Source organism: Dipodomys merriami, unplaced genomic scaffold (assembly GCF_024711535.1).
Source record: "Dipodomys merriami isolate MVZ:Mamm:240054 unplaced genomic scaffold, mDipMer1.0.p SCAF_368, whole genome shotgun sequence".
Taxonomy (NCBI): Eukaryota; Metazoa; Chordata; class Mammalia; order Rodentia; family Heteromyidae; genus Dipodomys; species Dipodomys merriami.
Window position 1 is genome coordinate 430,743 of NW_027205248.1, and position 27,581 is coordinate 458,323.

A 27,581-nucleotide genomic window follows, 5' to 3' on the forward strand; every position below is an offset into this window, starting at 1 on the left:
GCGCTGTCCCTCACCTCTTCAGCTCAAGGCTAGCGCTCTACCACTTGAGTCGCAGCGCCACTTCCGGCTTTTTTCTTTTTGCTTATGTGGTGCTGAGGAATCGAACCCAGGGCCTCATGCATGCAAGGCAAGCGTTCTACCACTGAGCCACCTTCCCAGCCCCTGCCCTGCCTTTCTTAGTGAAGATTAGTTTTCCTCAGCACGAGTTAGAGCCTTAGAGCCGGCCAGCTGATCTGTCTGGTTTTGTATTTTCACTTTATTCAGAAGAGTGGGTGATGATTTGCTTTAAGTGGCTAGGTTAGAAGTAGGGTAAGGGATGGAACTTGGAGGATTGTGGTGCTCTTGAAATTGACCTTCATCTTTGTTCAGGTATATCAAAGTAAAGAGGAGTAAGGTTAGGGGAAAAACAAAGGAGGAGGTAGCAGTGCTTGATAGGAAATGTATTCATTACTTTGCTCATGTAACTGTAACTCCTCTGTACAGTATTTTTACCATAAGCATTTAAGAAAAGAGGAGTGGGGCTGGGAAGGTGGCTCAGTGGTAGAGCGCTTGCCTTGCATGCATGAGGCCCTGGGTTCCATTCCTCAGCACCACATAAGCAAAAAGAAAAAAGCCGGAAGTGGTGCTGTGGCTCAAGTGGTAGAGTGCTAGCCTTGAGCTGAAGAGCTGAGGGACAGCGCCCAGGCCCAGAGTTCAGGCCCCACGACCGGACCCCCCCCCAAAAAAAAAAAAAAAAAAAGAGGAGTAAGGTGATATTTTTACCATTAAATCATTTTGTTGTCATTATTTGGAAGCCTGTGATTATGATGAGTATGTAAAAAAATTACCTTTTGCTTTCTGTTTTATGTCTCAGGTGACTTTTCTGTGGGTCACTCCAGATTGTATGTATGTTTATGCACATTTATATGTTCTTCTTTAAGGAATTTTCTAGGCATTTTGATAATCAGGATCTGGGTGAATTTTTTTTTTTTGGGTCCGGTCTTGGGGCCTGAACTCTGGGCCTGGGCGCTGTCCCTCACCTCTTCAGCTCAAGGCTAGCGCTCTACCACTTGAGTCACAGTGCCACTTCCAGCTTTTTTCTTTTTGCTTATGTGGTGCTGAGGAATTGAACCCAGGGCCTCATGCATGTAAGGCAAGTGCTCTACCACTGAGCCACCTTTCCAGCCCCCAGGTGAATTTTTTGTCTTTTTTGTCTTGTTTTGTTTTCTGAGACAGTATCTTGCTATGTACAGTTCAGGCTTACCTCAAACATCCTGCCTTACTCTTTCTGTTTTTATTTTTTGCCAGTTCTGGGGACTGAACTCAATGCCTAGTTGCTGTACCTGTGCTTCTTTTGCTCAAGGCTAGCACTGTACCACTTGAGCCACAGGGCCACTTCTGGCCTTTTCTATTATGTGGTCTAAAGAATTGAACCCAGGGCTTCATGCATGCTAGGTGAGCTCTTTACCAGTAAGCCACATTCCCAGCCCCACTTTACTCTCGATTCTTCTGCCTTACCACGGTCCTTGCAATCCTAGTTTTAAATGAGCTGACTAGTGAAATACTTTGTTCATTTTTCAGTATTCAATCAATCAGGCAATAGTATGCAGTGTGTTCATTTTTAATGTCAGCTGTTAGACTAGTAAAAGAGTAGGTTTCTTTTTTAAATTTTTTATTATTACGAAAGTGATATATACAAAGGTGTTACAGTTACATACATAAGAATATGTTTCTTTTTGGATAATGTTATCCCTTCCTTTGTTCTCTCCATTTTTCCCTCTTACCCCAACCACTAGTTGTATAATTCATTTTCAACATAGTGAACAGGTCTCTTTATTGGCTTCCTGAACACTTATAATACCTTACTGCCCCCCCCCCCCCCATCTGAGACCAAGACTTGACCTTAGTAGCCATGCCTCCAATCTCTTACATCTTCTAAGGCAACAGTGGCATCTGAATATGTTGTGTAACACTGGTGTGGAAATTGTGCAAATGTGGCTCTAGGTTAGGAAAGAGCATAACTTAATAGATTTGCAATTGTGCTATGCACACTTGTTGATTTTGCATTATCTCTGTTTCGTGTTGGTTTTGCTCTGTCTTCTGTGCCATTTGTTCTAGCATTTCTGCTTAGGAGTATTCATTACAATTTTTTTATTACCATTTGTATAGTCTTGAGTGCATATAGGCTTGCATAGACAGGGTTAATGAGAGAATTTTAAAAAAATATTTAGGATAATGAAAATAAATGAAGATTCAAGAGAAATTTTTACTTATAATCATGATTTGAAATCCAAGATGGCCTTGGGCTAGCAAATTTTATTCCAAAGACTTTTCAATCTGGATAGGACATTTGATTGCAGTTCCTGTGATTCTTTCTCTCTTCTTCCCTCCCTCCCTCCCTCCTTCCCCCCTCTCTTTCTTTCTTTCCTTCCTTCCTTCTTTTCTTTCTTTCTTTCCTTTTCTTTTTCTTTCGCCAGTAGTGGGGCTTGAACTCTGGGTCTGGGCGCTGTCCCTCAACTCTTCAGCTCATGGTGAGCACTCTACCACTTGAGCCACAGCGCCACTTCCAGTTTTCTGGTGGTTCATGGGAGATAAGAGTCTCATGGACTTTCCTGCCTGGGCTGGCTTTGAACCTCGATCCTCAGATCTCAGCCTCCTGAGGAGCTAGGATGGACAGATGTGAGCCACCAGTGCTTGACTTTAAAATTCATAGACGTAAATTTTGAGTCAGCCCTACTTCACAGTCTTGTGTGAACAGTTAGCCCTAGGGGTAAGGTCTCCAGTTCTGGGTACAGCTTTGATGATTAGGGGGCCATGTGCTAACCATTTCGTGTCCACCCACAGTGGGTGCCAGAAAGGTCTAAGAGTCCTGAACCCAACATAGAGTCTGGCTTAGGTAGCTATATATACTATGATAAAGCTTATTACTTTACAAATTAGGCACAGCAAGAGACTAGCAATAATGACTTAATAAAGAATGATTACATAATAAAAGTTACACAGATGAGGTCTTTCCTTGAGCAAAATCCAAGAAACTGCGTCTTCTAGCTGCAGCTGGTTGCAGGTGACTGAAGCTGTGCAGGTCTCAGTCCACACTGCGGTGTGGACTGTCTATGCACTACTGCTGCTGTGTTTCCTTGACACCAGGGAGGAGTTACCTGCTATACATAGTCACTAATTGTCTCTGTCCCTGAGATTACGGTTAGAGTTTCAGTATATTCAGGTGACTATTTTTCCCTATTGCTGTGTTTGTAGACCAATAGCACCATTTGGACAAGATGCTGGTACAGCTTCTTGAACTCTTGTCTACATTTTTTTTTTTTTTGGTCCGGTCGTGGGGCCTGAACTCTGGGCCTGGGCGCTGTCCCTCACCTCTTCAGCTCAAGGCTAGCACTCTACCACTTGAGTCACAGCGCCACTTCCGGCTTTTTTCTTTTTGCTTATGTGGTGCTGAGGAATGGAACCCATGGCCTCAGGCATGCAAGGCAAGCACTCTACCACTGAGCCACCTTCCCAGCCCCTTGAACTCTTGTATTCAGTGTGTCATTAGGTGGGAATTAGGAATGTGACTTTTCTGTTTTAATCCATGTTTTACTAGATGGGAATTAAGAATCAGACTTTTTAAATTTTAATCCATGTGTCATTAGATAGGAATTATCTTCCATCTGCTTACCTCTCAGATGATAGCATTTGGCTCCCACATCATTTTTATGTTTTCTACCCATTGCTGGAAGCTCCTGTTTTGGTTTGTCCTGGGGCTTGAACTCAAGGCTAGTGCTCTACCACTTTGAGCCACAGCTCTACTTCTGGCTTTTTTTTTGTCATGGGGCTTGAACTCTGGATCTGGGCGCTGTCCCTCAGCTCTTGAGATCAAGGCAAGCGCTCTACCACTTGAGCCACTGCTCCACTTCCGGTTTTCTGAGTGGTTTATTGGAGATAAAATTCTCATGGACTTTCCTGCCATGGCTGGCTTTGAACTGTGATCCTCAGCTCTTAGCCTTCTGGCTGGGAAGGTGGCTCAGTGGTAGAACTCTTGCCTCTATGTATGGGTCCCTGGGTTCAATTCCTTAGCACCACATAAACAGAAAAAGCCGGAAGTAGCACTGTGGCTCAAGCAGTAGAGCGCTCACCTTGAGCTGAAGAGCTGAGGGACAGCGCCCAGGCCCAGAGTTCAGGCCCCACGACTGGACCCCCCCCAAAAAAAATAAATAAATAAACGTCAGTCTCCTGAGTAGCTAGTATTATAGGTGTGAGCCACTGATGCCTGGCTTGCTGCAAGTTTTATGTTCCAAGAATTTGCACTTCATGAAGACTCTAAATGATTACTGTGATGTTCTAGTTAGTATTATATCAGATGGTGCTAATCTTTTCCTTAAGTTTATCTTTTGTGAGAGTCAAGTACAATGTATCACTCCACATTGGATGTGTTTCCTGTGCACAGGACAATTTGGTTTAGTCATCCTGGTGAGCCAGGTCCAGCCCCTAAGTCTTACTCTAGTTGAAGTATTGTAAGATACCATAACCACTTGTTGCCTGTGAAGCCCTGCTCATTCATACACATAGGTGGATTTGGTTCAAGTAGCTGTTGATATAAGTCAAGTATTAGCATGCTGGGTTAAACAAAACATTTTCTAGCAGATTAGAATGTGTGGCTTTCTGGTTAGCCAATAACTTCCTTTGTCTGGAAGAAGCCAGTTTTCTCCTTGCCATATATAGGAGTGAGTGACCATGTCAAAGTGTTTCTTACTCTTTTTTTTTTTTTTTTGCTAGTGCTGGGGCTTGAACTTAGGGCCTGAGCACTGTCCCTGAGCTTTTTGCTCCAAGCTAGCATCTACCACTTGAGCCACAGCACCTCTTCTCTAGCCTTTTTTTTTGGGAGGGGGGGGTCAGGTCGTGGGGTCTGAACTCTGGGCCTGGGCGCTGTCCCTTAGCTCTTTAGCTCAAGGCTAGCACTCTACCACTTGAGCCACAGCGCCACTTCTATTTTGTTTTTGTTTTTGTTTTTGTTTTTGTTTATGTGGTGCTGAGGAATTGAACCCAGGGCGTCATGCATGCAAGGCAAGCGCTCTACCACTGAGCCACCTTCCCAGCCCCTCTTCTTTAGCCTTTTCTATTTATGTAGTAATAAGGAATTGAACCCAGAGCTTCATGCTTGCTAGGCAAGCACTCTACCACTAAGCCACATTTCCAGCCTTATTAATCTGTTCTGTGCCTAAATTTCTGGTTTTCAGGGGGTGAAGCCAGCAAGTTTTGACAAAGTAGCAATTCCTGAAGTGAAAGAAATCATTGAAGGTTGCATAAGACAAAACAAAGATGAAAGGTGAGTTGTGTCCCGTGTTTTGGCTTAAACACAAATTCCCTGCTAAGTGCAGTGCTCCCTCTGCACAGACTGATGCCTGTGTTTCTGCTCGCACCGTGGAGCCCCTACCATTGTAGAAGTGAGGCTTAGCGGGGTTGAGGTAAGCCAGAACCACCTTAAATGAAGCCTCCGTGAGAGCCGCTTTATAGGCCTTGGTTTCCTGTTCTTACTCCAAAACTGAAGAAGAGCAAAACAGCAAAATTCCTTTGAGTAAAAAGAGAAGACTTCACCCGAGGCTTGGGAGGAGATCTGGCTCAGACACTGGCACTAACAGGAGTGGCCAGAATCTGATCTGCCATAGAGCTGACTCATCTCCCGTAAGGCAGGGCAAGGGTCCAAAATCTGGTTTTGAAAAATAATCTGCCTTCACCATCCCTGCTTCTGGCCAAAAAAGAAAAAGTATCCAGCCTAATACAAATAGAAATTGTAAATTGACTATAATCTACCCCTGAAAAAACGAGAGCAGCCAGGTATATCAACCAAATTAAAGAATTGCTATCTTCACAGCTCTAGTCTCATATTCTTTTTATGACTTTGTTATTTGGAAGAGCTTAATATCATGATCGTAACAACACTTCACTAGGTAGTTTGAGTTTCTGTTTTTATATACACTGCGTCCTTAAAAAAGTAAAAATTCCTTTTACTGCAAACAAAGGAATATTTGTTTTTGGGGACTTATAATATATTATTCTTTGTTTTCTGGATGGAACAGTTTAGTAGATTACTGGTATTTTGAAACTATTTTGTCTAAAGAAAGGTGTTATACAATAGCCTTTCTTGCCTTGTCCACAAATTGAAAAGATTTATAGAGGTAAATAGAGATCTCTCTAGGAGAAGGTGGGAAGCTAGGGAAAAGTTTTATTTTGTAGATTTTTCCCGCATTATATCTTGTGCTTGCCTAGTACCTTCTTTTCATATCTACTTTTTTTTTTTTTTGGCAGTTGTGGGGCTTGAACTCTGGGCCTGAGTGCTGTCCCTGTGCTCTTGAGCTCAAGGCAAGTGCTCTACTGCCTGAGACACAGAGGCCACTTCTGGTTTTCTAATGGTTTATTGTAGATAAGAGTCTCATGGCCTTTCCTGCCCGGGCTGGCTTTGAACCTCGATCCTCAGATCTCAGCCTCCTGAGTAGATAGGATTATAGGCGTGAGCCACCAGCACCGGCTCACGTCTACTTTTGATTACATCAATGACAGCTTTAAAACTATGAGTGAGACTCTTAACCTCTTTGAGCCTTTATTTCATAATGACAAGGAGATAGCTCCTTGGGTATTTGTTGTTGTTGCTAGTTACAAAATGCTGTATAAAGGGTTCAGTGGTACTTTGATACTTTGAAATTTTATGTATCCCTTGTCATAACCCTAATGAGATTGCATTATTTGATTTTAAAATTATTACTATTACCTCTTACTCATAAAATGGATTATGCCATTGTATAACTTAGGAGTATGACTGTTCAAATCATGTTCAAATAGACTAATATGTAGACATGAGTTATAGGCTTTTCCTTATCTTATACAGTCTTATATAATTAACAACCAGATACATTTGAAAGTTCTTTGTTCACGGTGCCATGATGTATGCCTCTATTTCTAGCACTTGAGAGGCTGAGGCAGGAGGACTGCCTGAGCTCGGGAGTGGGAGGCCACACTGGCAACAGTGAGGCCCTTTCTCAAATAAAATTATCTTCTCTCTCTCTCTCTCTCTCACTCTCTCTCTCTCTCTCTCTCTCTCTCTCTCTCTCTCTCTGGACAGTCATGGGGATTGAACTCTGGGCCTGGGCGCTGTCCCTCAGCTCGAGGCTAGCCCTCTACCACTTGCCACAGTGCCACTTCTGGTTTTCTGGTAGTTTATTGGAGATAAGAGTTTCACGGCTTTTCCTGCCCAGGCTGGCTTTGAACCATGAACCTCAGATCTCGGCCTCCTGAGTAGCTAGGATTACAGGCATGAGCCACCGGCACCCGGCGAAAATTTTCTTTTCATAGTACTGATACTGTGTCTCTCTTCTCTCTCTTTGGAAGATATTCCATCAAAGATCTTTTGAACCATGCCTTCTTCCAGGAGGAAACAGGGGTACGGGTAGAATTAGCTGAAGAAGACGATGGAGAAAAGATAGCTATTAAGTTATGGCTGCGTATTGAAGATATTAAGAAATTAAAGGGGAAGTACAAAGACAATGAAGCTATTGAATTTTCCTTTGACTTGGAGAGAGATGTGCCAGAAGATGTTGCTCAAGAAATGGTAAATTGACACTAATCAGCCATTTAGCAGTTGCTGTATATTTACATATATCTACATATATTGGTGCTGCTGGGCTTACAGGAATTTATGAAGTAATGAATTCTGTTATGTCTCAGCATAAAGTGTTGGCCCAAATATTATACTTGTGTAGTAAGTCCCTTGTTTGTGTTCTTTTGAAAATCTGTAGGGATGGATGATAGAATTAGAACACATAGTGAAGCCGGGCACTGATGGCTCACGTCTGTCATCCTAGCTACTCAGGAGGCTGAGATCTGAGGATTGCAGTTCAAAGCCAGCCCGGGCAGGAAAGTCTGTGAAACTCTTACCTCCAATAAACCACCAGAAAAACGGAAGTGGCGCTGTAGCTCAAGTGGTAGAGCAGTAGCCTTGAACTGAAGAGCTGAGGGACAGTGTTCAGTCCCAGAGTTCAAGCCCCACGACCGACAAAAACAAAAAAAAAGAACACATAGTAAAGTCATTTTCAAAGTCTTTGAGGTTGAATGACTAATAATTTGCATAAGTCTTCAGTTCTAAGGGAAGTTATAATTTTAGTTTGCTTCTTTTGGAGTAGTTTATTTGGGACAGGATCTTCATATATAGCCAGGATGGCTTTGAACTCAGAATTCTCCTTCTTCAGCCTCTATAGTGCTAGAATTATAGGCATGTGCCACCATTCGCCACTTAAAAGTTGTTTCTATCAGTTCACCTTAGACTCATAATTACAGAAGCCTTGTAAAACAATGTGATGCTATCAACTATTTTTTACTTTGAAAGTTTTCCAGATTAATTGTTAGTAGTTTTTGGTATACTCTCACCTCCGGTATATGTAAAAGATCACTTTTGCTAACAGGAAAACCTTTTACCCCTTTACCAAGTTAGGTTTGCTAAAGTGCCTAAAATAGCCAGTTATGCCAGGATATTCATAGAATATGTCTAGTGTGAACCATACAGTAGTAGTTGCCTGTTAGAGTCGGTATAAAAGCAATACTTTGTGTGTGCGTGCTCGCACATGTGCGCACGTGCCTGTGTTCCTGTCTGCCTGTCATGGGGTTTTGGGTTTTTTTTTGGTTGGTCGTGGGGCCTGAACTCTGGGCCTGGGTGCTGTCCTTCAGCTCTTCAGCTCAAAGCTATCACTCTACCATTTGAGCCACAGCACCACTTCCAACTTTTTCTGCTTATGTGGTACTGAGGAATCGAACCCAGGGCCTCATGCATGCAAGGCAAGCCCTCTACCACTGAGCCACCTTCCCAGCCCTGTCATGGGGTTTGAACCGCAGGCCTGGACTCCATCCCTGTGATTTTGTTCTCTACCACTTGACCCATAGCTCTACTTCAGGCTTTGTGTTGGTTAATTGGAGATAAAAATTTCACTGATTTCCTTACCCATACTGGCTTTGCACCGCATTCCTCAGATCTCAGCCTCCTGACTAGCTAGGATTACAGGCATGTGCTATTGGTGCCTGGCACCATTGGTTATTTTTGTAGTAGGGCCTGGTTTTATGCCAGGCTAACCTGTCCTGCAATCCTCCTATTTGTGCCTCTTGGTATCCCTGGGGATGACAAGCACACACCACTGTCAGCCACTGTGCTTCCCCAGAGCTGGGATTATAACCATACATGACCCATCCCACTCCGGTTAAGATGGAATCACCAGCTTTTTATTGGGGCTGACCTTGAACCATAATCCCTTGAGCTCTGCCTCACCGGTGGTTAGGAATACAGGCTTGAGCCACCACCATTCTTGGCACGCACGCGCGTGCACGCAGACACACACACACACACACACACACACACACACACACACACACGTTATTGGTAGTTGGCTTTTTTTATTGCTTGAGTTTTTTGGGTGTGTGCCAGTCTTGGGGCTTGAACCCAGGGTTTGGGTGCTGTTCCTTGAGCTTTTTTGCTAAAACCTAGTGCTCTGTAACTTGAGCCACAACCCTACTTCAAGATTGTTAGTGGTTAATTGGAGCTAAGTCTCACGGACTTTCCTGCCTAGGCAGACTTTGAACTGAGATCCTCAGATCTCAGCCTCTTGAGTAGCTAGGATTATAGGTGGGGGCCACTGGCACCTGACTTACTGTTTTTTTTTTTTTTTTTTTTTAATTTTTAAAGTAGTTGTCCAAAGGAGTTTCAGTTTCACAAGTCGGATTATGAGTACAGTGTATTTTGATTGATGTTACCCTTCCATTCTCCCCATCCTTCCCAGTCCCATCCATACCCTCAAGTTGTGTAGTTGAACTTTTACATAATGTACATTTAATATAATGACTGTATTTCATCACCCTTAAACACATACACTTGTCACCATTGTTTCAGCTGGATAAGAGGTTGCCTATTGAAAGGACGAAGAGCAGTGAGAGTTGTGAACATCCACTGGAGTAGAGTCGTAGAATGGCGGCACCCGCAGCGGGGAACCCACCCTGGCGGTGGGAAGTGTGTGCCACAGGGCAGCCATAGCAGTGGCCATCACCTCCCTGCTGTCTGCGGTGCCTTTGTTGGTTTCATTGTTCTTTTGATACCCCATTTCTTTCTGTAGGTAGAGTCTGGGTATGTCTGTGAAGGTGATCATAAGACCATGGCTAAAGCTATCAAAGACAGAGTGTCGTTGATTAAGAGGAAACGAGAGCAGCGGCAGCAGGTGCGGGAGGAGCAGGAGAAACGAAGACAGGAAGAGAATGGTGTCCGGCAGCAGGTGGAGCAGCAGTCGAGTGCTTCCCAGACCAGCACCCAGCAGACCCCTCCTGCTGGCACCGGCGCACCTACGGCCCCCACCACCTCTGCGTCCGTGTCGACACAAGTAGAGCCTGAAGAACCCGAGGCAGACCAGCATCAACAACTACAGTATCCACAGCCCGGTGTATCTGTGCTGTGTGAGTGTTTGGGGTGTAGATGAACATGCTAGTGAATTGTGCTGGGTAGCGTCTTGTTTTGAATGATTAATTCAGTGTATAACTTAAAAATGTATGAAGTGGTTGCTGTCTTCTGTTTTTATTCTCATGCCCATGACCAGTAGAACAGAAGGATGAGACATTGAGGAACGTCAGTAAGATATGAAATAATCTCAACTGTTGTAACATTTTGGGTGTTCATATTTAAGGATTATAATTCTAAAAAGTTTAAGATAAGTGGCAATTAATGAAGAACGAACAAGTTAGCTACTTCAGGTTATTCCTACTAACCTAGTTTGGTTCTTGTAGCAAAGGTAAATGGTAAATGGACTAAACATTAATGAGATCAAGAGTTATTAAATTAACTGCTTAATACCAGGCCACAAGTCTTCCTAGGCAAACTTTTGAAAGCTAGATTAAAGTTAAGATTTCCTTACAGGGGCTGGGAAGGTGGCTCAGTGGTAGAGCGCTTGCCTTGCATGCCTGAGGCCCTGGGTTCGATTCCTCAGCACCACATAAGCAAAAAGAAAAAAGCCAGAAGTGGCGCTGTAGCTCAAGTGGTAGAGCGCTAGTCTTGAGCTGAAGAGCTGAGGGACAGCACGCAGGCCCAGAGTTCAGGCCCTACGACCAGATCCCTCCCCCCCCCCCCCCCTTCTTTCAGATGATACTAAATTTTAATTATTTAGTTATTTTTGGCCAGTCCTAGGACTTGAACTCAGGGCCTGGATGCTGTCCCTGAACTTCTTTTGCTCATGGCTAGCACTCTACCACTTGAACCACAGAGCCACTTCTGGCCTTTTCTGTGTATGTGGTACTGAGGAATCAAACCCAGGTTTCATGCATGCTAGGCAAGCACTGTACCACTAAGCCACCTTCCCAGCTCTGTGAATTTTTTTAAGTTTAAAACTTCTCCCCTATGCCAGGCGCCAGTGGCTCACGGCTGTCATCCTAGCTACTCAGGAGGCTGAGATCTGAGGATCACAGTTCAAAGTTAGCCCAGGCAAGGAAAGTCTGAGACTCTTATCTCCAGTTAACCACTCAGAAAACCAGAAGTGGTACTGTAGCTTAAGTGGAAGAGCCTCAGCCTTGAGCTGAAGAGCTCGGGGACAGGGCCCACGCCCAGAGTGCAAGCCCACAACCAACCAAAAAAACCCCCAAACTTCTCCCCTATATGATTTCCTTATTTAAATATAGACAGTTAATAAGATAGATCTCCATTTCTTTAAAAAAAATTTTTTTAGTTTATTTTGTGCAAAGAAGTCAGTTAACCCTGATGTAAAGTGGTTAGGAAAATGTCAGCTTCCTTTATGATCATTCTCATCCCCTCCCGTGGTTGGGTTCTTCTCCAGCGGATGGGACCATTGACAGTGGTCAGGGATCGTCCATCTTCACGGAATCTCGAGTGAGCAGCCAGCAGACAGTGTCACTTGGCTCCCAGCATGAGCAGACACACTCAGCAGGTGCAGTTCCAGGGCACACAGCTTCTCCTGTGCAAGCACAGTCACAGACCCACGGGGTCTACCCACCCACAAGCATGGTGAGTAGAGGCACAGCACACTCTGGTGCTACTGTGAGGGGACTCAGCCAGACTCGGGCAGTAATGCGACTCCCAAGTAGAAAATAGAGACAAATGTATGCAGTCAGCCCTCTGGATTTGTGGGCTCGACAGTGGTAAATTCAAACACTAAAATGCTAAAGAAAAAAAAGTCTGTTTTGACACAGCATTTACACTGAATATCATTAGCAATGTGAAGAGGCTTTTCGGGCTCCACAGGAAGATGTTTGTAGGTTCGGTGGGAACATTCACCACTTTTTTTGAGACCTGGCACCTGCAGGTTCTGGTATGGTAGGGGCACTTGGAATCACTCAGCCCCCGTAGACGCTGAGGGGCGGCGGCAGACGCCGTGCAGCTGGAGCGTCTCCTGCAGACGAGACACGGCAGTGTGCGAGAAGCACCTGAGCTGCCCGTGTGAGGCAGCTATGCCCAGATGTAGACAGAATTTTCCACACTGCACAGGGAGACTGTTCAAAGCACCATCAACTAGACATACAGACAATTTGGGGGTGGGGCAAGGAGAGTTTTCTTTAAAAGCTTATTAAAATAATAAGTGTTTTCTGTAAGATTTCATATCTTATAAAGAGACAGGTAAGCCTTTGAACCATTCCAGAATGTTGCATGTCAATATAGTGAAGGACCCTGTATTTGTATGACCATTTCCTTCAGCGCTTGTATTGAGTTTGATCATCAGTTGCTATGCGTGTTTTTGCCTTTAAAGTCTGTGTTGAACAGAGGTTCCTTCCCCAGTATACGTTCATTTGCTGTTCCCTTTATTTGGTATCTGTTTTATTACTGATTATTTTTGGAGCTAGTTTGCAGAAGTCATTTCAAAACTATTTGCTGGTCTGTGTATAAATGTATACATATGCATTATTACTCACTTTTGCTTGTCATGAGAATGTTAGAAGAGGTTGGTCATCAAATAATAGACCTCGTTTTCACTTGCTGATTCCAAAATACACCAGAGGCCTCAGAAAGGACATGGTGATAGTAGCTAGTCATTTTATAGCACTTGTCTTGGGTACTGAGCTCTTTACGTAGACTGATTCTTTTTCACTTCACGAGGCTTTTACTCTGAATGTTACGGATTCTTGCTTCTCATTAAAAGAAAATCTTTTCTCTTTTGCTTGCTCTGGTCTTCTGTGCTTGAAATAGAAGACACTTGTTTCAAGTCCATTGCTCAGTCCTGCTTTGGCTAGGTCTTCGGATGAATGGCTGTAGTAACACAAAGAAACCCACTAACACACTACTTTTTTTTTTAAACTGTCTAACCTTCAAGGGCAGTCAGAGGGCCGAATTGCTTTATAATGACTACACAGAAGGCCTGTTCCTGTGTTTTGGCAAATATTACTTGTCAGCATTTCTTAACCAGTTTCTATCTTAGTTCTAATAGTTTTTTCCTTTTCCCCTGAAACATAAAATTAGATTTTCAGACTATGATTTCTTACTCTTGACTTCCCTCATTACAGGGTTACAAATATTGATTTCTTTTATATTGATCACTTATGAAGGCATTACATGCTTGAACCACTAACATAGCTACCTTTAGCAGGTATTCTCAAAGCAGGTAGAACTCTTATCTTTTAATGACAGTATTCTGTGGAGGTATTTTGAAGAATTAAGGAAGTTTATAATTGTTCTTATGCTAGAAAGGATTCACCAAGGCTTACAATGATACATAAAAATTGTAACTGACATTTTAAAAATTAGAGAAAGAAACTAGGGCTAAAAAATGCAAACAGTAAAGTATCATGATGATACATAGTGGTACTTGGGCATAAGGCCTTCTTTGCAGCCAGTTTGGGAAAAGGAAAAAACATAACTCAGGCAGCCTTTCTCAGACCCGCTGTTCACGGGCAGCAGCAGACACTTTCTTTTGAGCTTAAGACTAGTAAATCTAAGTTTAATTTCAGCTATCCTAGGAAAACACTGAAGGTGTTTAGTAAGAGTAAAAAATATTTCCTATATCCTGTTGTCAATTTCTTCAGGAATGCTGTACTTTTTCCTTAGTAGATAATGATTTTTACTTTTGCAGCAAAAGATTGGCAAGAGTACTAAAATACTGTAAGCTAACCACTTTTTACTCTGATGCATTCTAAAATAGAAATAAGAATCCTTTCCTCAAGTTTCCACAGTTCTTGCAAAACGATCTCTTAAAATCTCCCCAATCTTGTAATATACCTAATAGAATTCATTCCTCTTTAATCTTGCTAAGTTTACAGAAACTGTAAACCGATACTCATCATTTTCTCTATCTGCTACTTTCAGTCTTACTATTCACACACTTGTAATGGTGGGTGTTTCAGAATATTCAGGAATTGTGGGCACCCACCGGAAACACTGGAGTAGGGAGGGTAGTTGAGATCTGTCCAGGTGCTTTGGGAGTCAGGGTGTGGGGTGGGGAGGATGGGACATTTCTTCATGCTAACTGCCCTGTTAGCACTGTGTATTGTGTTGTTCTGTTTTCATGTGTGTTTGTTTTCTGTTTAGCCTCGTCGTGGCCATAGCATGTCGCTTTGTGTTCCCCATCTCTGTGCTGTTCCTTCTCTGTCCTGCATCCCTCCCAGCGTTCCTTCCACCCCACCACCAGTGCTAGCTGCGCCTCCTTCTCCTCCCCTCCTTCGGACTGCCCCTGAGGAGAGTTTTGCCGAAAAGCTCTCTAGAGCCCTGGAGAGTGTCCTGCCCATGCACTCTGCCTCTCAGCGCAAGCACCGACGCTCCAGCCTGCCCTCCCTCTTTGTCACTACTGTATGTAACTCAGTTATTACCCGCAAATACATCCAGGCACCAAGACTTGATAGAGAAATTGAACGTAGAGCAAAATGAAACTATTAACTTGAATATGTGCTTTAGAATAATCGTTATTCCTATAGGAAATATTTTGTAATCAGGTTCTTAAGGAGAATAAAAATCAAGGAGGTAATAAGAAGGAATACTTACAGTCTTATAGTGTGCACGTATCAACATATACCCAATAAAATTTAGCTTTTATCAAAAAAATTTTTAGCTTTTATTATATTATCCTCCACACACAAAGTTTTTGTATTTTCATGTCATAGCAAAAGGCATTTATATTTAAATTTACAACTGATTATTGGCATAACCAACAAAACAACTATCAGACATTACCCAAATGTTTTGGTTTCCTCCTTAGTTTATTTTTAAGGGATATTATTGAAGCTTAATGAGAGTGTCCCCCCCCCCCCTTTTTTTTTTCTTTGGCCAGTCTTGAGGCTTGAACTCTGGGCCTGGGCGCTGTCCCTGAGCTCTTTTTCACTCAAGGCTAGCACTCTACTACTTGAGCCACGGTGCCACTTCAGGCTTTTTCTATGATTAAGAGTCTCACAGACTTTCCTGCCTCAGTCTGTTTTTTTTTTTTTTAACCCTAGTAAAGAACAATTGAAGAGTGAAAGTTGACTTGAATGTAACCATTCATGTAAAATAATCCTTCAAACTACAAGTTGCAAAATGTTTCCTCATAGGATGTATTTTTTTCTTGAGTTGAGTAGGATGGGGCCTGGATGCTAATTTTATTTAGTATATATGACATTCTTTGGCTCCATTAATGTCTGTGATTTTCTTCTAATTGCCTTAAGTTCTGTGGGACCTTGCTACTGCTTTTCCAGACAGAATAACTTAATAACCCCAACTATCAGTCCTGTAACCTTCAGTTTTTTTTTTTTTAATTAAGATGATTATATAATGTTACATGGATTTAGGACATACCTTGAATAAACAGTCAGTAAAATGAACGTTCTGATTTGAAATAGAGATTCTTTTTTAGCCATTTTGAATATTTGAATCACTTTGCTTATGTGATGGGCATCTTCTCTAATCCGAATGGAGCTGATCTCCTTAAAAGGAGTCATGCATTGCTGTAGTGTATATTGTGTTTGACGAGCTAGGATTCTACATTTAATCTTACATCAGAAATTGCTTCTAGAAACAAAATGTACTCCTAAATTAAATGGGCTGATCCTTTTATTATCCATTTCACCTGATTTAGAGACTTGATACCAGGTCAGTAAATTCACGGCCTTTAGTCCTAATCATTTATTGAACAATTTTTGGTGATTGGCATCTTTAACCTGTTTTATGTATCAGTAAAGCTGTTTTATTTTTCCCACAATAATGAAATATCTTTGAGATATGAGGAAGATAAATTATCTTTCTGTTGTTTTTGGTTAATTTGGAGGCAGAGTGTAGCTATGTGGTCTAGGCTAGCCTGGCCCTCAGAATCCTCCTGCCTAACCTGCAGAATGCTGGGATTACAGGTGTGTACCTACCTACTAGGTTCATATGTCTTTATAAGCCACCAAAGAGCTCCTCCGATTTCTAGTATTGGGGTTTGAACTCCAGGCCAGTGTTGGCGAGGCAAATGCTCTACCATGTGAGCCGCACTTCCAGCCCCCTGATTTCCGTTTAGAAGACATATTATTAGTGAATGAAAAATAACCCATTAAACAGCACAGGATAGTAAGAATGTAAGAAACTTAGCACACTGAAAAGTATTTTTACCCTTTAAAGAATACATTATTACCCGTTAACATTTGTTTTTCTTTCAGATGTCTTAAGAGCAGACAATAATTTTAGGTAAAATGGAATAAGCACTTAGGAAGTTTAGTCTTCTTTCCCTTTGAGTCAGGAAAGTTGCAGAAAAGCAGCTCTTATCTGATGCAAAGAGTCCCACAGACTGATTTATTGGCCCTGGATGTATTTAATGGGTTTTTGATTTTGCACATAACTTCCAGAAGCCTCGTTACTTCCTTATTAGAGTTGGTGTAACCGTTTCACAGGGTTACACAGAACTGTCCAGTTGTGCATGTCTGTTGTAATTTCACATATGAATGTATGAATTACTTGTCTTATTCATGTTGATACAGCCTCAGTCCGTGGCGCATCCGTGTGGGGGGACCCCAACATACCCAGAGTCACAGATATTTTTCCCAACTATTCATGAACGTCCAGTTTCTTTTTCACCACCTCCCACCTCTTCACCGAAAGTAGCCATTTCCCAGCGGCGTAAGAGCACCTCCTTCCTGGAAGCCCAAACTCGCCACTTCCAGCCGCTGCTGAGGACAGCTGGCCAGACTCTCCTTCCACCTGGTGGCAGCCCGCCTAACTGGACACCAGAGGCTGTGGTCATGTTGGGTGCCGCAGCCGGCAGAGTCCCTGGAGAGCTGTGTGAGTTACAGGTCGTCCCCGCCTTTGAGCCAGCTCCAGCATACAGTGACTACAGACCAGGCCTGGTGCTACCAGAAGATGCTCACTATTTCATTCCTCAGGAAACAGTGTATCTAGCCGGGGTCCATTATCAGGCCCAGGTGGCAGAACAGTATGAGGGCTTCTCCTACAGCTCACCAGTGCTTTCAACTCCTGTGAAACAGATTCCCGAGCAGAAGCCAGTGCAAGGGGGCCCCACCCTAAATTCTGTCTTTGACTTTCCATCGGGGCAGGCTTTCCTGGTAGGACACGTTCAGAATTTGAGGTTAGAGTCTGCATTGAACTCAGCATCGCCCCTCTCTAGTTCTTCTGCACCTAACAGCACAGACGCTACACGTCTAAAATTCCACCCTGTCTTTATTCCTCATTCTGCACCAGCTGTGCTCACTCAGAGCTCTGAGGGCAGAAGCAACTGTGTATTCGAATTTCACGCCCAAACACCAAGCTCCTCTTCGGGAGAAGGAGGTGGGATTTTACCTCAACGTGTCTACCAAAATTTCCAGGCTGCAGTGGACTCGGGACAGGAAGACACACCTTCTCAGTCGGTGGGGTCACACAGCCACCTGCAGCCCGGGACCGAGCAGCGGGGCCACCCTGTCCCTGAGCTGGCCATTTCTATGGAAGAGCCTACTGGACAGAACTGGCCGATAGGGAGCCCAGAATACTCCAGTGACTCTTCACAAATCACTTCTTCAGACCCCAGTGATTTTCAGTCACCTCCCCCTACAGGAGGGGCTGCTGCACCTTTGGGCTCGGACGTCTCATTATCCTTTATCCGTCTGCCTCAGACAGTGTTTCAGGAGCCCCCGCTTCTCTTCTGTTTCCCCCAAGGAACCACATCGCAGCAGGTCTTTCCTGCCTCGTTTCCCTCAGGAGGATCTGCACCCCACCCACAGGTTATAGGAAAACTTCTGCAGTTCTCTTAAACTACCCTACTGTGCACCGTTGCATTCCCTGAATTGGGGTTTTCTGAAGGATAGTTTCTCTATCTTTGGGAGGTCATAACTTCTTTGTACCTAAGAACAAACTATGAAGGCAGCAGCCACCTGATTGGCTTGCTAAACAGTCATCCTCAGTGACTGCTCTCCCTGTAACTGGAATTTTCAATTAGTAGTGAAAATGCAGTTGCCTTTAACGTAAGGTTGATGTAGCATTGGTTATTTATAAGGTTATACTAAAGTAAAATACTCTAAACTATGTTTTTATTTTTTAAAAATACACAAAAAAGTAACTATAAGATGAAAATGGAAAAGTGAAAACTCTTTGGAATGCCAGTTAAAAGCACAGATTTTTTTTCATTAGTATTGAGGATGTAAGCAACAGGTGGACTTACTAACAAATGAATACCATTTTGAAATGGTATCAAAACAAATTACTATGTTTTAAACGCCTAGATAATTTAGAAAATTAAGGGCTGATTCTGATTTTAGTGATTAAGTTAGAATCTAGATGGTGGGTCTTTTTACTTTTTTGCTTGAAGAATTTAAAATACTCTAAGTCAGGAAGAGTAGATGCCTCAGGCTGTGCTGTCTCAAATTTGAGTTGTGTGGATGCGTATGTACTCATGATGTAAATGAAGCCAAAAGGATGGGACTCAGGATTAAAGAAATCAGGCCTATTTCATACATTCTTTTGACATGTGTCAAGTGTATATGTAGTTTACACAAGAGACTACACAATTGGATATCATTTGAATTTTCCATACATTTTATTTTTTATAAAGTACTATATACTATTCCTGCTTTCTTCCCCTGTTCTCCCCCAAGAAAGGCATAAGCAACTCCAAAAATGTACCTAGACTATCAGATTAGTATTTGGAAGCAAAAAAGAGAAAAGATCCTGAAACTTGACTGCCTAGGCATTCTGCAAACCCCCATGAGCTGTCAAATTGTCAGCCCCTACTGTGCTTGCTCAGGCATTCTTGAAGCTTTCCAAAGTCAAATTTCAAGTGCAGACTCTTAAGCTGCCGTGGAAGGTGATAGATTCACATAAGCTTTCAAGAACCTTTTCCAAATTGAAATGGAACAACAAAGATGTGGCCTTTCATGTCCTCTTTCTAAATGTCTATCTGGTCCTGCGTTCATGTCACCCTTGCTCATTTATTTCAATTCCCATGTCTTGATAGTTGGAGCCCTGTGGATGTTCTGGGTTGGATCAGGGTCTCCTGCGCATCACAGAGCATTTAGCAGCCGCCTGGCCTCTGCCCACCGGTGGTTAGCAGCAGCAGCCCTCTCCACTAGTGACGGTCAGAAATGGCTCTAGATGCTGCCACCTGTCCCCTGGCCAAAAGCCATTGCTGTGCGTTATTAGGAAATTGATTATAACTGATTTGCTGTTTTTGATTTTTAAAAAAATTCCCTGTGGTACTAACAAGGTGTAGAACCAAGATGGCATCCTCAAATACTCTTTCTCCTTAAACGTTCAGATTAAATTTTGTTTTCTGCATTGATAACTTTATTACTTTTGTAATGGTTTTATTGTGGATCTGACAGGCTAAAATGAGAGCCTGAGCTGTGGTAGGTTACGGTTAACTACCAGCTGATTTCCAAAATGGGTTGAGATGTAAGATATGTGCTATGTTCTTGATGTGAACTTCTTCTCACAAAGCTACCCCAAGGATGTCCCCCATACATCCTCAGTCACGTTAATGTGTCACTGTGGTTAAGCAAACATCTCAGGAGCTTGAGTGTGTGTTGCAAGAAACCTGACCTGCACACCCTCCCCTTATGTTTTGCTCCAGTGTGTGTCTGTTTTTTGCCTTTAGGCACAGGGACAGAGCCAGAGCCAGCCATCCTCAAGTGGTTTGACAGGGGCTCTGTCTTCCCAAACCACCCAGCATCCTCCACAGGTAAGAGGTGCCTTGCTGCTTCTTACACGTGTCTGTCTTTTGTTAGATTTACTTTTTTTTTTTTTTTTTTAAACGTCGGTCATGGGGCTTGAACTCTGGGCTTGGGTGCTGTCCCTCAGCTCTTCAGCTCCAGGTGAGCTGAGTGCTCTACCACTTGAGCCACAGCTTTACTTTCTCTATCTGTCTTTTGTAAATAACATTGCTGGTGCAGTTCACTAGATTTTTTGAAAAGGAAGTAAATACTCCTTTTAATTATTAACAAGCATTGAATAAAACTTAAGAATCAACTCCAGCAGGGTGATGGTTTAGGAACACCATATCCTGGGAATGCTGTAAACGTAGGTGCTAGTGTTGCTTCCATTTTACTGATGTGAAAGAAGAGACCTGGAGATGGTTGAGTAACTTAAAGTTTGCAAGAGGTGCACGTGCTGTGACTCCACAACTCACCATTTAAACTACTTAACACAATCCGATTAGGTCCCCTGTTCCCTGAGCCTTGGGGGGATATTGGGAAGGCTTTATGGCAGGTGGGGTTGGGAAGAGTTATTTGGATAGGGTGTCTCAATGTCTTTGCAAACACCTGCTGTTGTGGTGAGAGCAACATTGGGTCAGTAAATCTAATGGTGGCTCAAGGTTTGAACAAGGGCTTACATCTGAGGAAAATTCTGTGAGGGGATTTGGGAGTGGAGGGTTTGACTTGAGGGAATTGATGAATTTGTGTTTTTTCATGAGTACTGAAATTATCATAATTTACAGATATTGGAGGCTTTACTTAAGTAAACTAATGCTGATTTGAAGTGAAACAGAATTACTGGCTGAGCCTGGGTGGTACATGTCTGTAATCCCAGCTACTCGAGAAGCAGAGGGCAGAAGGGTCACTTTTTAAGACCCAGGAGTGCAAGATGAGCCCAAGCAACATAGCAAATTCTTGTATCAAAGCCTCCAAATCAGTGTTTCATTCTTGCAACAGGGAGTTCAGCAGACAGCCCCTCCTCAGCAGGCTGTGCAGTATACACGTGCGCATGTGGTCCCCTCCAGCGATGCTGCTCCCGCCCAGCCCACGGGTCAGCCTCCAGCTCCAGCTCCAGCTCCAGCTCCAGCTCCAGCTCCAGTGCCCGCTGGAAAACAGGTACACGCTACATTGCTGAGGCACATCCTCTGTCAGACTCCGCCTCCTCTCCTGATAGTGAAGCGTCTGCTGAAGTTGCTCAGTCTACTGTGATAGGAAAGCAAAAAGCACTCCATTTGCACACACGCAGTATGTAATGCTAACAGATACGTACTGGTAGTGTGGCGGTTTGATACAAAATAGACGCACTAAAACTAGTGAATAAACTACAAATGCTTCAGGACCTGGTCTCGTCACCGCCTCTAGAAATGTTCAGCTCTCCGTGGTAATCTCAGTCTGCGCCTGTGCTGGTTCCACATAGACTTCCCCATTACTCCTCCCCCGGTGCGGGGTGAGCATCACTGTGAGCTTCCTCGCTGCCACACAGACCTGAGAAAAAGAGGAGGAAGGGTTTGTTTCGGCTTGAGGCCCCAGAGGTTTTCCCGTCCACCGTGCCCTTCTGGCTTCATTGCTTTTAGGTCCATGGCCAGGCAGAGATGTCATGGAGGAAAGCTCCTTTTTATATGTCCCTGGTCAGGCAGGGACGTCCTGAGGAAAGCTGTCTCCTCCCGGCACCAGCAGGTGAAGATGAGACTCGTGCCAGGCCAGCGCGGGCCCTTGTAGAACAGTGGTTTGTTTATCTGTGTGCTTATGTGTGCACACGGGTAGGACGTGTGTCCTCAGATGCCCTTAGGAGAGCTAAGCTGTGACAGCAGCAGTCTACCACCAACTGTAAACTGTACCATCAGTTTTTGTACCGGTGGGCACATACTGCCAAGACAGTTGTATGACCAGGTCCTTTGAGGGTAATTACACCTACTTTATAGAGATACGTTAGACGTAAGAATTAAGAAGAATTGGGGCACTGGTGGCTCACACCTGTGATCCTAGCTACTCAGGAGGCTGAGGTCTGAGGATTGAGGTTCAAAGCCAGCCGGGGCAGGAAAGGCAGTGAGACTCTTTATCTCCAATAAACCACCAGGAAACTGGAAGTGGCGCTGTGGCTCAAGTAGTAAGAGCGCTCACCTTGAGCTGAAGAGCCGAGGGACAGCGCCCAGGCCCAGAGTTCAAGCCCCATGACCAATAAAAAAAAAATTAAGAGGATTGCTAGGCACTGGTGGCTCATGCCTGTAATCTTAGTTACTTAGGCTGTGATCAGGAGGCTATGATCCAAGGATCACAGTTCAAAGCCAGCCCAGGCAGGAAAGTCCATGAGACTCCTATCTCCAGTGAACCACCAGAAAACTGGAAGTGGTAGAACACTAGCCTTGAGCAAACGAGCTCAGGGACAGTGTCCAGGCCCTGAGTCCACATCTCACCACACACACGCGAGCTCAGGGACAGTGTCCAGGCCCTGAGTTCACATCTCACAACACACACATACACTTGAGAAGATAAATATAGATGAGGTCTTCATTACAGTGGAGGGAGGACTGTTTGAGTGCCATAAAAGTAATGCTAGATTTCACGATGGAACATTTTGGTGAATTGGGGGTGGAGATGAACGAGCAAAGCCTTGTCTGTGGAAAGACCCTCCTCTGGTCCAGGCTGAACTGGTCTCCCGCTACCCTTTCTCTGTGCTTCCTCGGCATATTAACTCACACTAACGTGCACAGGGTTTGGTTGGGGCCGTTCCCCCTCTCTCTGGCTAATGACACATAAGTCTCGCTTTGGCGCCCTTGCTTTAAAAAGTCTGTTTTGTTTTTCTTTACTTTCCCAGCTTCCAGTTCCCCAGCCAGTGCCAACTATCCAAGGCGAACCTCAGATCCCAGTCGCAACACAGCCCTCAGTTGTTCCAGTCCACTCTGGTGCTCATTTCCTCCCTGTGGGACAGCCACTCCCCACCTCCTTACTCTCCCCGTACCCCGTCTCCCAGATCCCCCTGCCAACTCCTCATGTGTCTGCGGCGCAGACGGGCTTCTCATCCCTTCCCATCACAATGGCAGCCAGCATTAATCAGCCTCTGCTCACCTTGGCTTCATCTGCTACGGCAGCTTCTATCCCGGGGGGATCCACTGTGGTTCCTAGTCCGCTGCCAACCCTTCTGCAGCCTGTCACTCAGCTGCCAAGTCAGGTTCACCCACAGCTCCTCCAGCCGGCAGTGCAGTCCATGGGAATACCAGCTAACCTTGGACAGGCTGCTGAGCTTCCTCTGCCCTCTGGAGATGTTCTCTTCCAGGTATTTCGCTAGCACGCACAACAGGAGGGCACTAGAGGGTTTAACTCTTAATAGCAGACCATAAAGCACTTGAAGATCTAGTAGCTGAGAGTCAGAAAAACAGTAGCGAGGCTTGCTGGTCTCAACTAGAGAAGCTAAAATGGTAAAAACCCTGGGAAAGGATGGGTGGGTGTTTGTTGGTTCCTTACCCATTTTCCTCAGGATGCAGCTTGAAGAGTTATTCTTTGAATATTAGATGTTGGTGCAGTACGTCAGGCTGCACGTGCGCACGTCCACACACACACACACACACGTCTACACACGCATGTGAATTCAGTGATAAAGGATCAGCTTTCCATAATATGGCTGGGAATGACTGATACCTGGAAGGTGTTTTGCATTTTTCCACAAAAGAGCTGTAGAAGGTAGGTAGTTTTTTAGAAGGATTTAAGTCTCTAGGTCCTATTTTTAATCTCCAGAAAAGGCGATGCAGCACCTTTAAATGTAGTTATGGAATGTTGCCCTCTGGATGGTAGGCAGTCTATCATCTCATTCAGGAATGATCTTCAAATGTTCTTGAGGTCGTTAGTGAGAGTGGGCTGCTGCTCTGCTGTGTGCCTCTGTGTGTGTGTGTGTGTGTGTGTGTGTGTGTGTGCGTGCGCGCGCGTGTGCGCGCACACGCACGTGCCTGTGTGCGTGTGTATTGCTGAGTTGCTGGTGTGGTCTACTGTGTGCCTGTGCGTGTGTGCGCGTGCGTGTGTGCCTGTGCGTGTGTGTGTGTGTGTTGATGTGTTGCTGAGTTGCTGGTGTGGTGCCCCGGCCTGCACTAACACCTTCCTCATTTCTGTCACAGGGCTTCCCACCTCGACTGCCACCACAGTACCCAGGAGATTCAAATATTGCTCCCTCTTCCACCGTGGCTTCTGTTTGCGTCCATTCTACAGTCCTAGCCCCTTCCATGCCAACAGAAGCAATGGCTACACCAGGTTACTTTCCTCCAGTGGTGCAGCCTTTTGTGGAACCAAATCTTGTGGTTCCTATGGGCGGTGTAGGCGGCCAGGTTCAAGTGTCCCAGCCAGCCATGAGTGTAGTTCAACAACCCCCTACTACTACATCCTCCCAGCAAGCAGCTTTGGAGGTAAATAGAATTACTGCATGTTTGTATATAAAACACACACACACACTCACTGGGGTAAACAAGACAAAAGGAAAAGCACAGGTTTCCTGGTGTCACACTCCTTTGGAGACTATATGCCAGACTAACTTCTGAATGAATTTTTCTTACAGCAGAATGAAATGCCAATGTGGGGGCCTTGTTGCCACTGGCTGTTCTGCTGGGAAGTGAGTTTGCCCTGGAGCAGGTGCACCCTGTTAGCACTTGCCTTCTCTAGCTGGTACTTCAGCCCTGAGTCTTGTCCTTCCACACTCTCCGCACTAGGCGGTGGTGGGAGTCTCATCCTGCTGTGCTGCCAGCAGTTGTTTTTGCCCTGCTAGAGAGAGATCTGAGTTCATCCTTTGCACTTTGCTCTGCCTGCCCTTTGCACACTTGTGGTAAGATGCTGGCTGCATGGCAAGTTGTAGTTTCACAGTGCCTAGCATAGGCGGGCTGACCTCACACCATGCAGTCTGTACTAGGGACTGGCTTTCGGAACTTTCTTTGGGGTTTCAAGGATACGGTCTCTAGATGTTGAATTTTAAAAGTTACTAGTAAACTTATTGCTTCTAGGACGTAGGGGAGGATATGAAGAAAGAGGCCAAGGGCTCTTACGTGGGGTTTTGGGTGCTGCGATTTGAATGACTCTTGTCTCTTCACAGAGTGCTCAGGGGGCCGCCCAGGCGGCTCCTCTGGAGCCGGTTTCGGGTGCGCAGCCGCAGCCTGCCCAGCCTGTGCCTGTGGTTTCCTCCATAGACAGGTATGTACACCTAAAATCCACCCCGGCGTGTTTCAGGCCCGTGAAACTCACACAGTACACCGAACGTTTTTTCTCTCCAAAGCGCACACTCAGATGTCGCGTCTGGTATGAGTGACGGCAACGAGAACGCCCCGTCATCTGGCGGGAGGCACGAGGGGAGAGCGACGAAACGACACTGCCGGAAGTCTGTGAGGAGTCGCTCGCGGCATGAAAAGACTTCCCGCCCCAAACTGAGAATTCTGAACGTAAGCGCGCTGATCGGTGGCCTGCGTGGTGGTAAAGCAGTTGGGCATTCTGAAAGATCACTTTGTGAAATAAAGATACCTTGTCTTTGAGTTACATATACATTACAACACTTGTCATCTAATCCACATCTTTTGTAATTTAGTATCACATTTCTCAATTAGAAAAGAATGAAAATGAGCCAGACATGATGGCCCAGCTTTGATGGTAAGGCAGGAAGATTGTGGGTTTGAGGCCAGCCTGGATTATATAGAGCGAGATCTTGCCGCCAAAAAAAGAACAAAGCAGAGTGCCAGGCATGGGTGGCTCAGGCCTGTCATCCTAGTTACTCGGGATGCTGATTGATATCTGAGAATCATGGTTCAAAGCCAGCCCAGTTGGAAACGTTTGTGAGACTCTCTGATCTCCAATGGACCACCAGAAAATAAGAAATGGCGCTGTGGCTCAGGTGGTAGAGCACTAGCCGTTTGCTGGAGAGGTGAGGGGGAGTGCCCCAACAACCACCTTCCCCTCCCTCCCCCCCCAAAAAAAAACACAAAAAACAAATGAAAAGGTGCCTTGCAAAGCATTTGATAACATTTAAGTAATTTGCCTGTTTATTTTTTTTTAGTCACATAAATAGGGTGAATTGATCTAAGTTTAGGCCCTCTCTGCTCTCCCAAGTGTTCCTAGATGCTGTATGATTGTTTGCTTATTAGAAAAATTACAGTTTTAGATTAATCTTCTGAAATGAAGTCCCTTTTCCTTTCTTTCTCTAGGTTTCAAATAAAGGAGACCGGGTAGTGGAGTGTCAGTTAGAGACCCATAATCGAAAGATGGTTACCTTCAAGTTTGACCTGGATGGCGATAACCCAGAGGAGATAGCCACGATTATGGTGTGTGTGACTGCAGTCCCAGATTTCACCCCATCTGCTGTGGACTGCCTCCTCCCAGCTTGGGAGATGGTTTAGGATGTATCTTACGTAAATATTGAGCCTCTTAAAAGGGGGAAGAACTAGCGGGTTGTAGTAGCTCATGCCTGTAATCCTAACTGCTAGGGCAGCAGAAATTGGGAAGGCCACGGCTCAAGGCCAAGCCAGACAAAGTTCATGAGACATCCACTTCAACTAGTAGAATCCAGGCTTGGTGGCGCACATCTGTCAGCCCAGATGCACAGGAAACTGAAACAGGAGCTCTGTGGTTCAGGCAAACAAGGGTGGGGCTGTGGCTCATGTGGTAGAGCTACTGCCTCGCACAGCTCAAGACCCGGAGTTCAAACCCCCGTGCCAAAAATAAATGAGGAAAGATGAACTTAACTATCAACTATGTAATAACCTAGCTGACGCTCAGATAGTTTCCAAGTCATAAGCATTGTTGAGAACGTGGCACTAATCAGACGGACGTGACATCTCATTTCAGGTAAACAATGACTTTATCCTAGCAATGGAAAGAGAGTCATTTGTGGCTCAAGTGCGGGAGATTATTGAAAAGGCTGACGAGATGCTCAGTGAGGACGTGAGTGTGGAGCCGGAGGGGGACCGGGGGCTGGAGAGCCTGCAGGGAAAGGATGACTACGGCTTCTCGGCTTCTCAGGTAGGCGCGCTGTGCCGAGGTGGAGATGGAGGAGCTTGTGTACTCCGAACCAGTCGCCCTGTGCACAGGGTCCCCTGCTGGCTCCTTACACCTGTCATCGGGACCAAGCACTCATGTTCTGTTCGCCTTGTCATGTCACTGCCTAATCACGGAGGTTGCCTTTGGGAGTGAATTTATTACTTTTATTACTTTTATCTATTGTAGAAATTGGAAGGAGAGTTCAAACAACCCACTCCTGTGTCTTCCATGCCCCAGCAAATAGGTGAATTTTCCTTTGACATAAGAAGTTGTCTATCTTGACGCTTCATCGTGGGGACAGCATATGCAATAATGCGACTAAGCGGTTTTTCATTTTGTCCAGGGGTTCCTACCAGTTCCTTAACTCAAGTTGTTCATTCTGCTGGAAGACGGTTTATCGTGAGCCCTGTTCCTGAAAGTCGATTACGAGAATCAAAAATTTTCACCAGTGAAGTAGCAGATACGGGTAA

The 27,581-nt window shown here is 44.7% G+C and overlaps 1 protein-coding gene across 11 annotated transcripts in view; it reads left to right on the forward strand.

Moving 5' to 3' along the window:
* Wnk1 (WNK lysine deficient protein kinase 1) overlaps positions 1-27,581 on the forward strand; it is an 88,358-nt gene that overhangs the window by 40,083 nt on the left and 20,694 nt on the right. For 8 of the 11 annotated variants that reach the window (XM_069988824.1, XM_069988826.1, XM_069988825.1 and 5 more), the window contains 14 exons: positions 5,211-5,299; positions 7,357-7,576; positions 10,119-10,452; positions 11,820-12,007; positions 20,016-20,099; positions 21,070-21,228; positions 22,928-23,386; positions 24,219-24,503; positions 25,181-25,278; positions 25,361-25,523; positions 26,280-26,396; positions 26,920-27,093; positions 27,298-27,355; positions 27,455-27,577. In XM_069988824.1, the coding sequence (XP_069844925.1) occupies positions 5,211-5,299; positions 7,357-7,576; positions 10,119-10,452; positions 11,820-12,007; positions 20,016-20,099; positions 21,070-21,228; positions 22,928-23,386; positions 24,219-24,503; positions 25,181-25,278; positions 25,361-25,523; positions 26,280-26,396; positions 26,920-27,093; positions 27,298-27,355; positions 27,455-27,577 (2,551 nt within the window). The remainder of the gene's footprint in view (positions 1-5,210; positions 5,300-7,356; positions 7,577-10,118; positions 10,453-11,819; positions 12,008-20,015; positions 20,100-21,069; positions 21,229-22,927; positions 23,387-24,218; positions 24,504-25,180; positions 25,279-25,360; positions 25,524-26,279; positions 26,397-26,919; positions 27,094-27,297; positions 27,356-27,454; positions 27,578-27,581) is intronic. The other 3 variants (XM_069988833.1, XM_069988835.1, XM_069988832.1) reach the window with 2 other exon arrangements.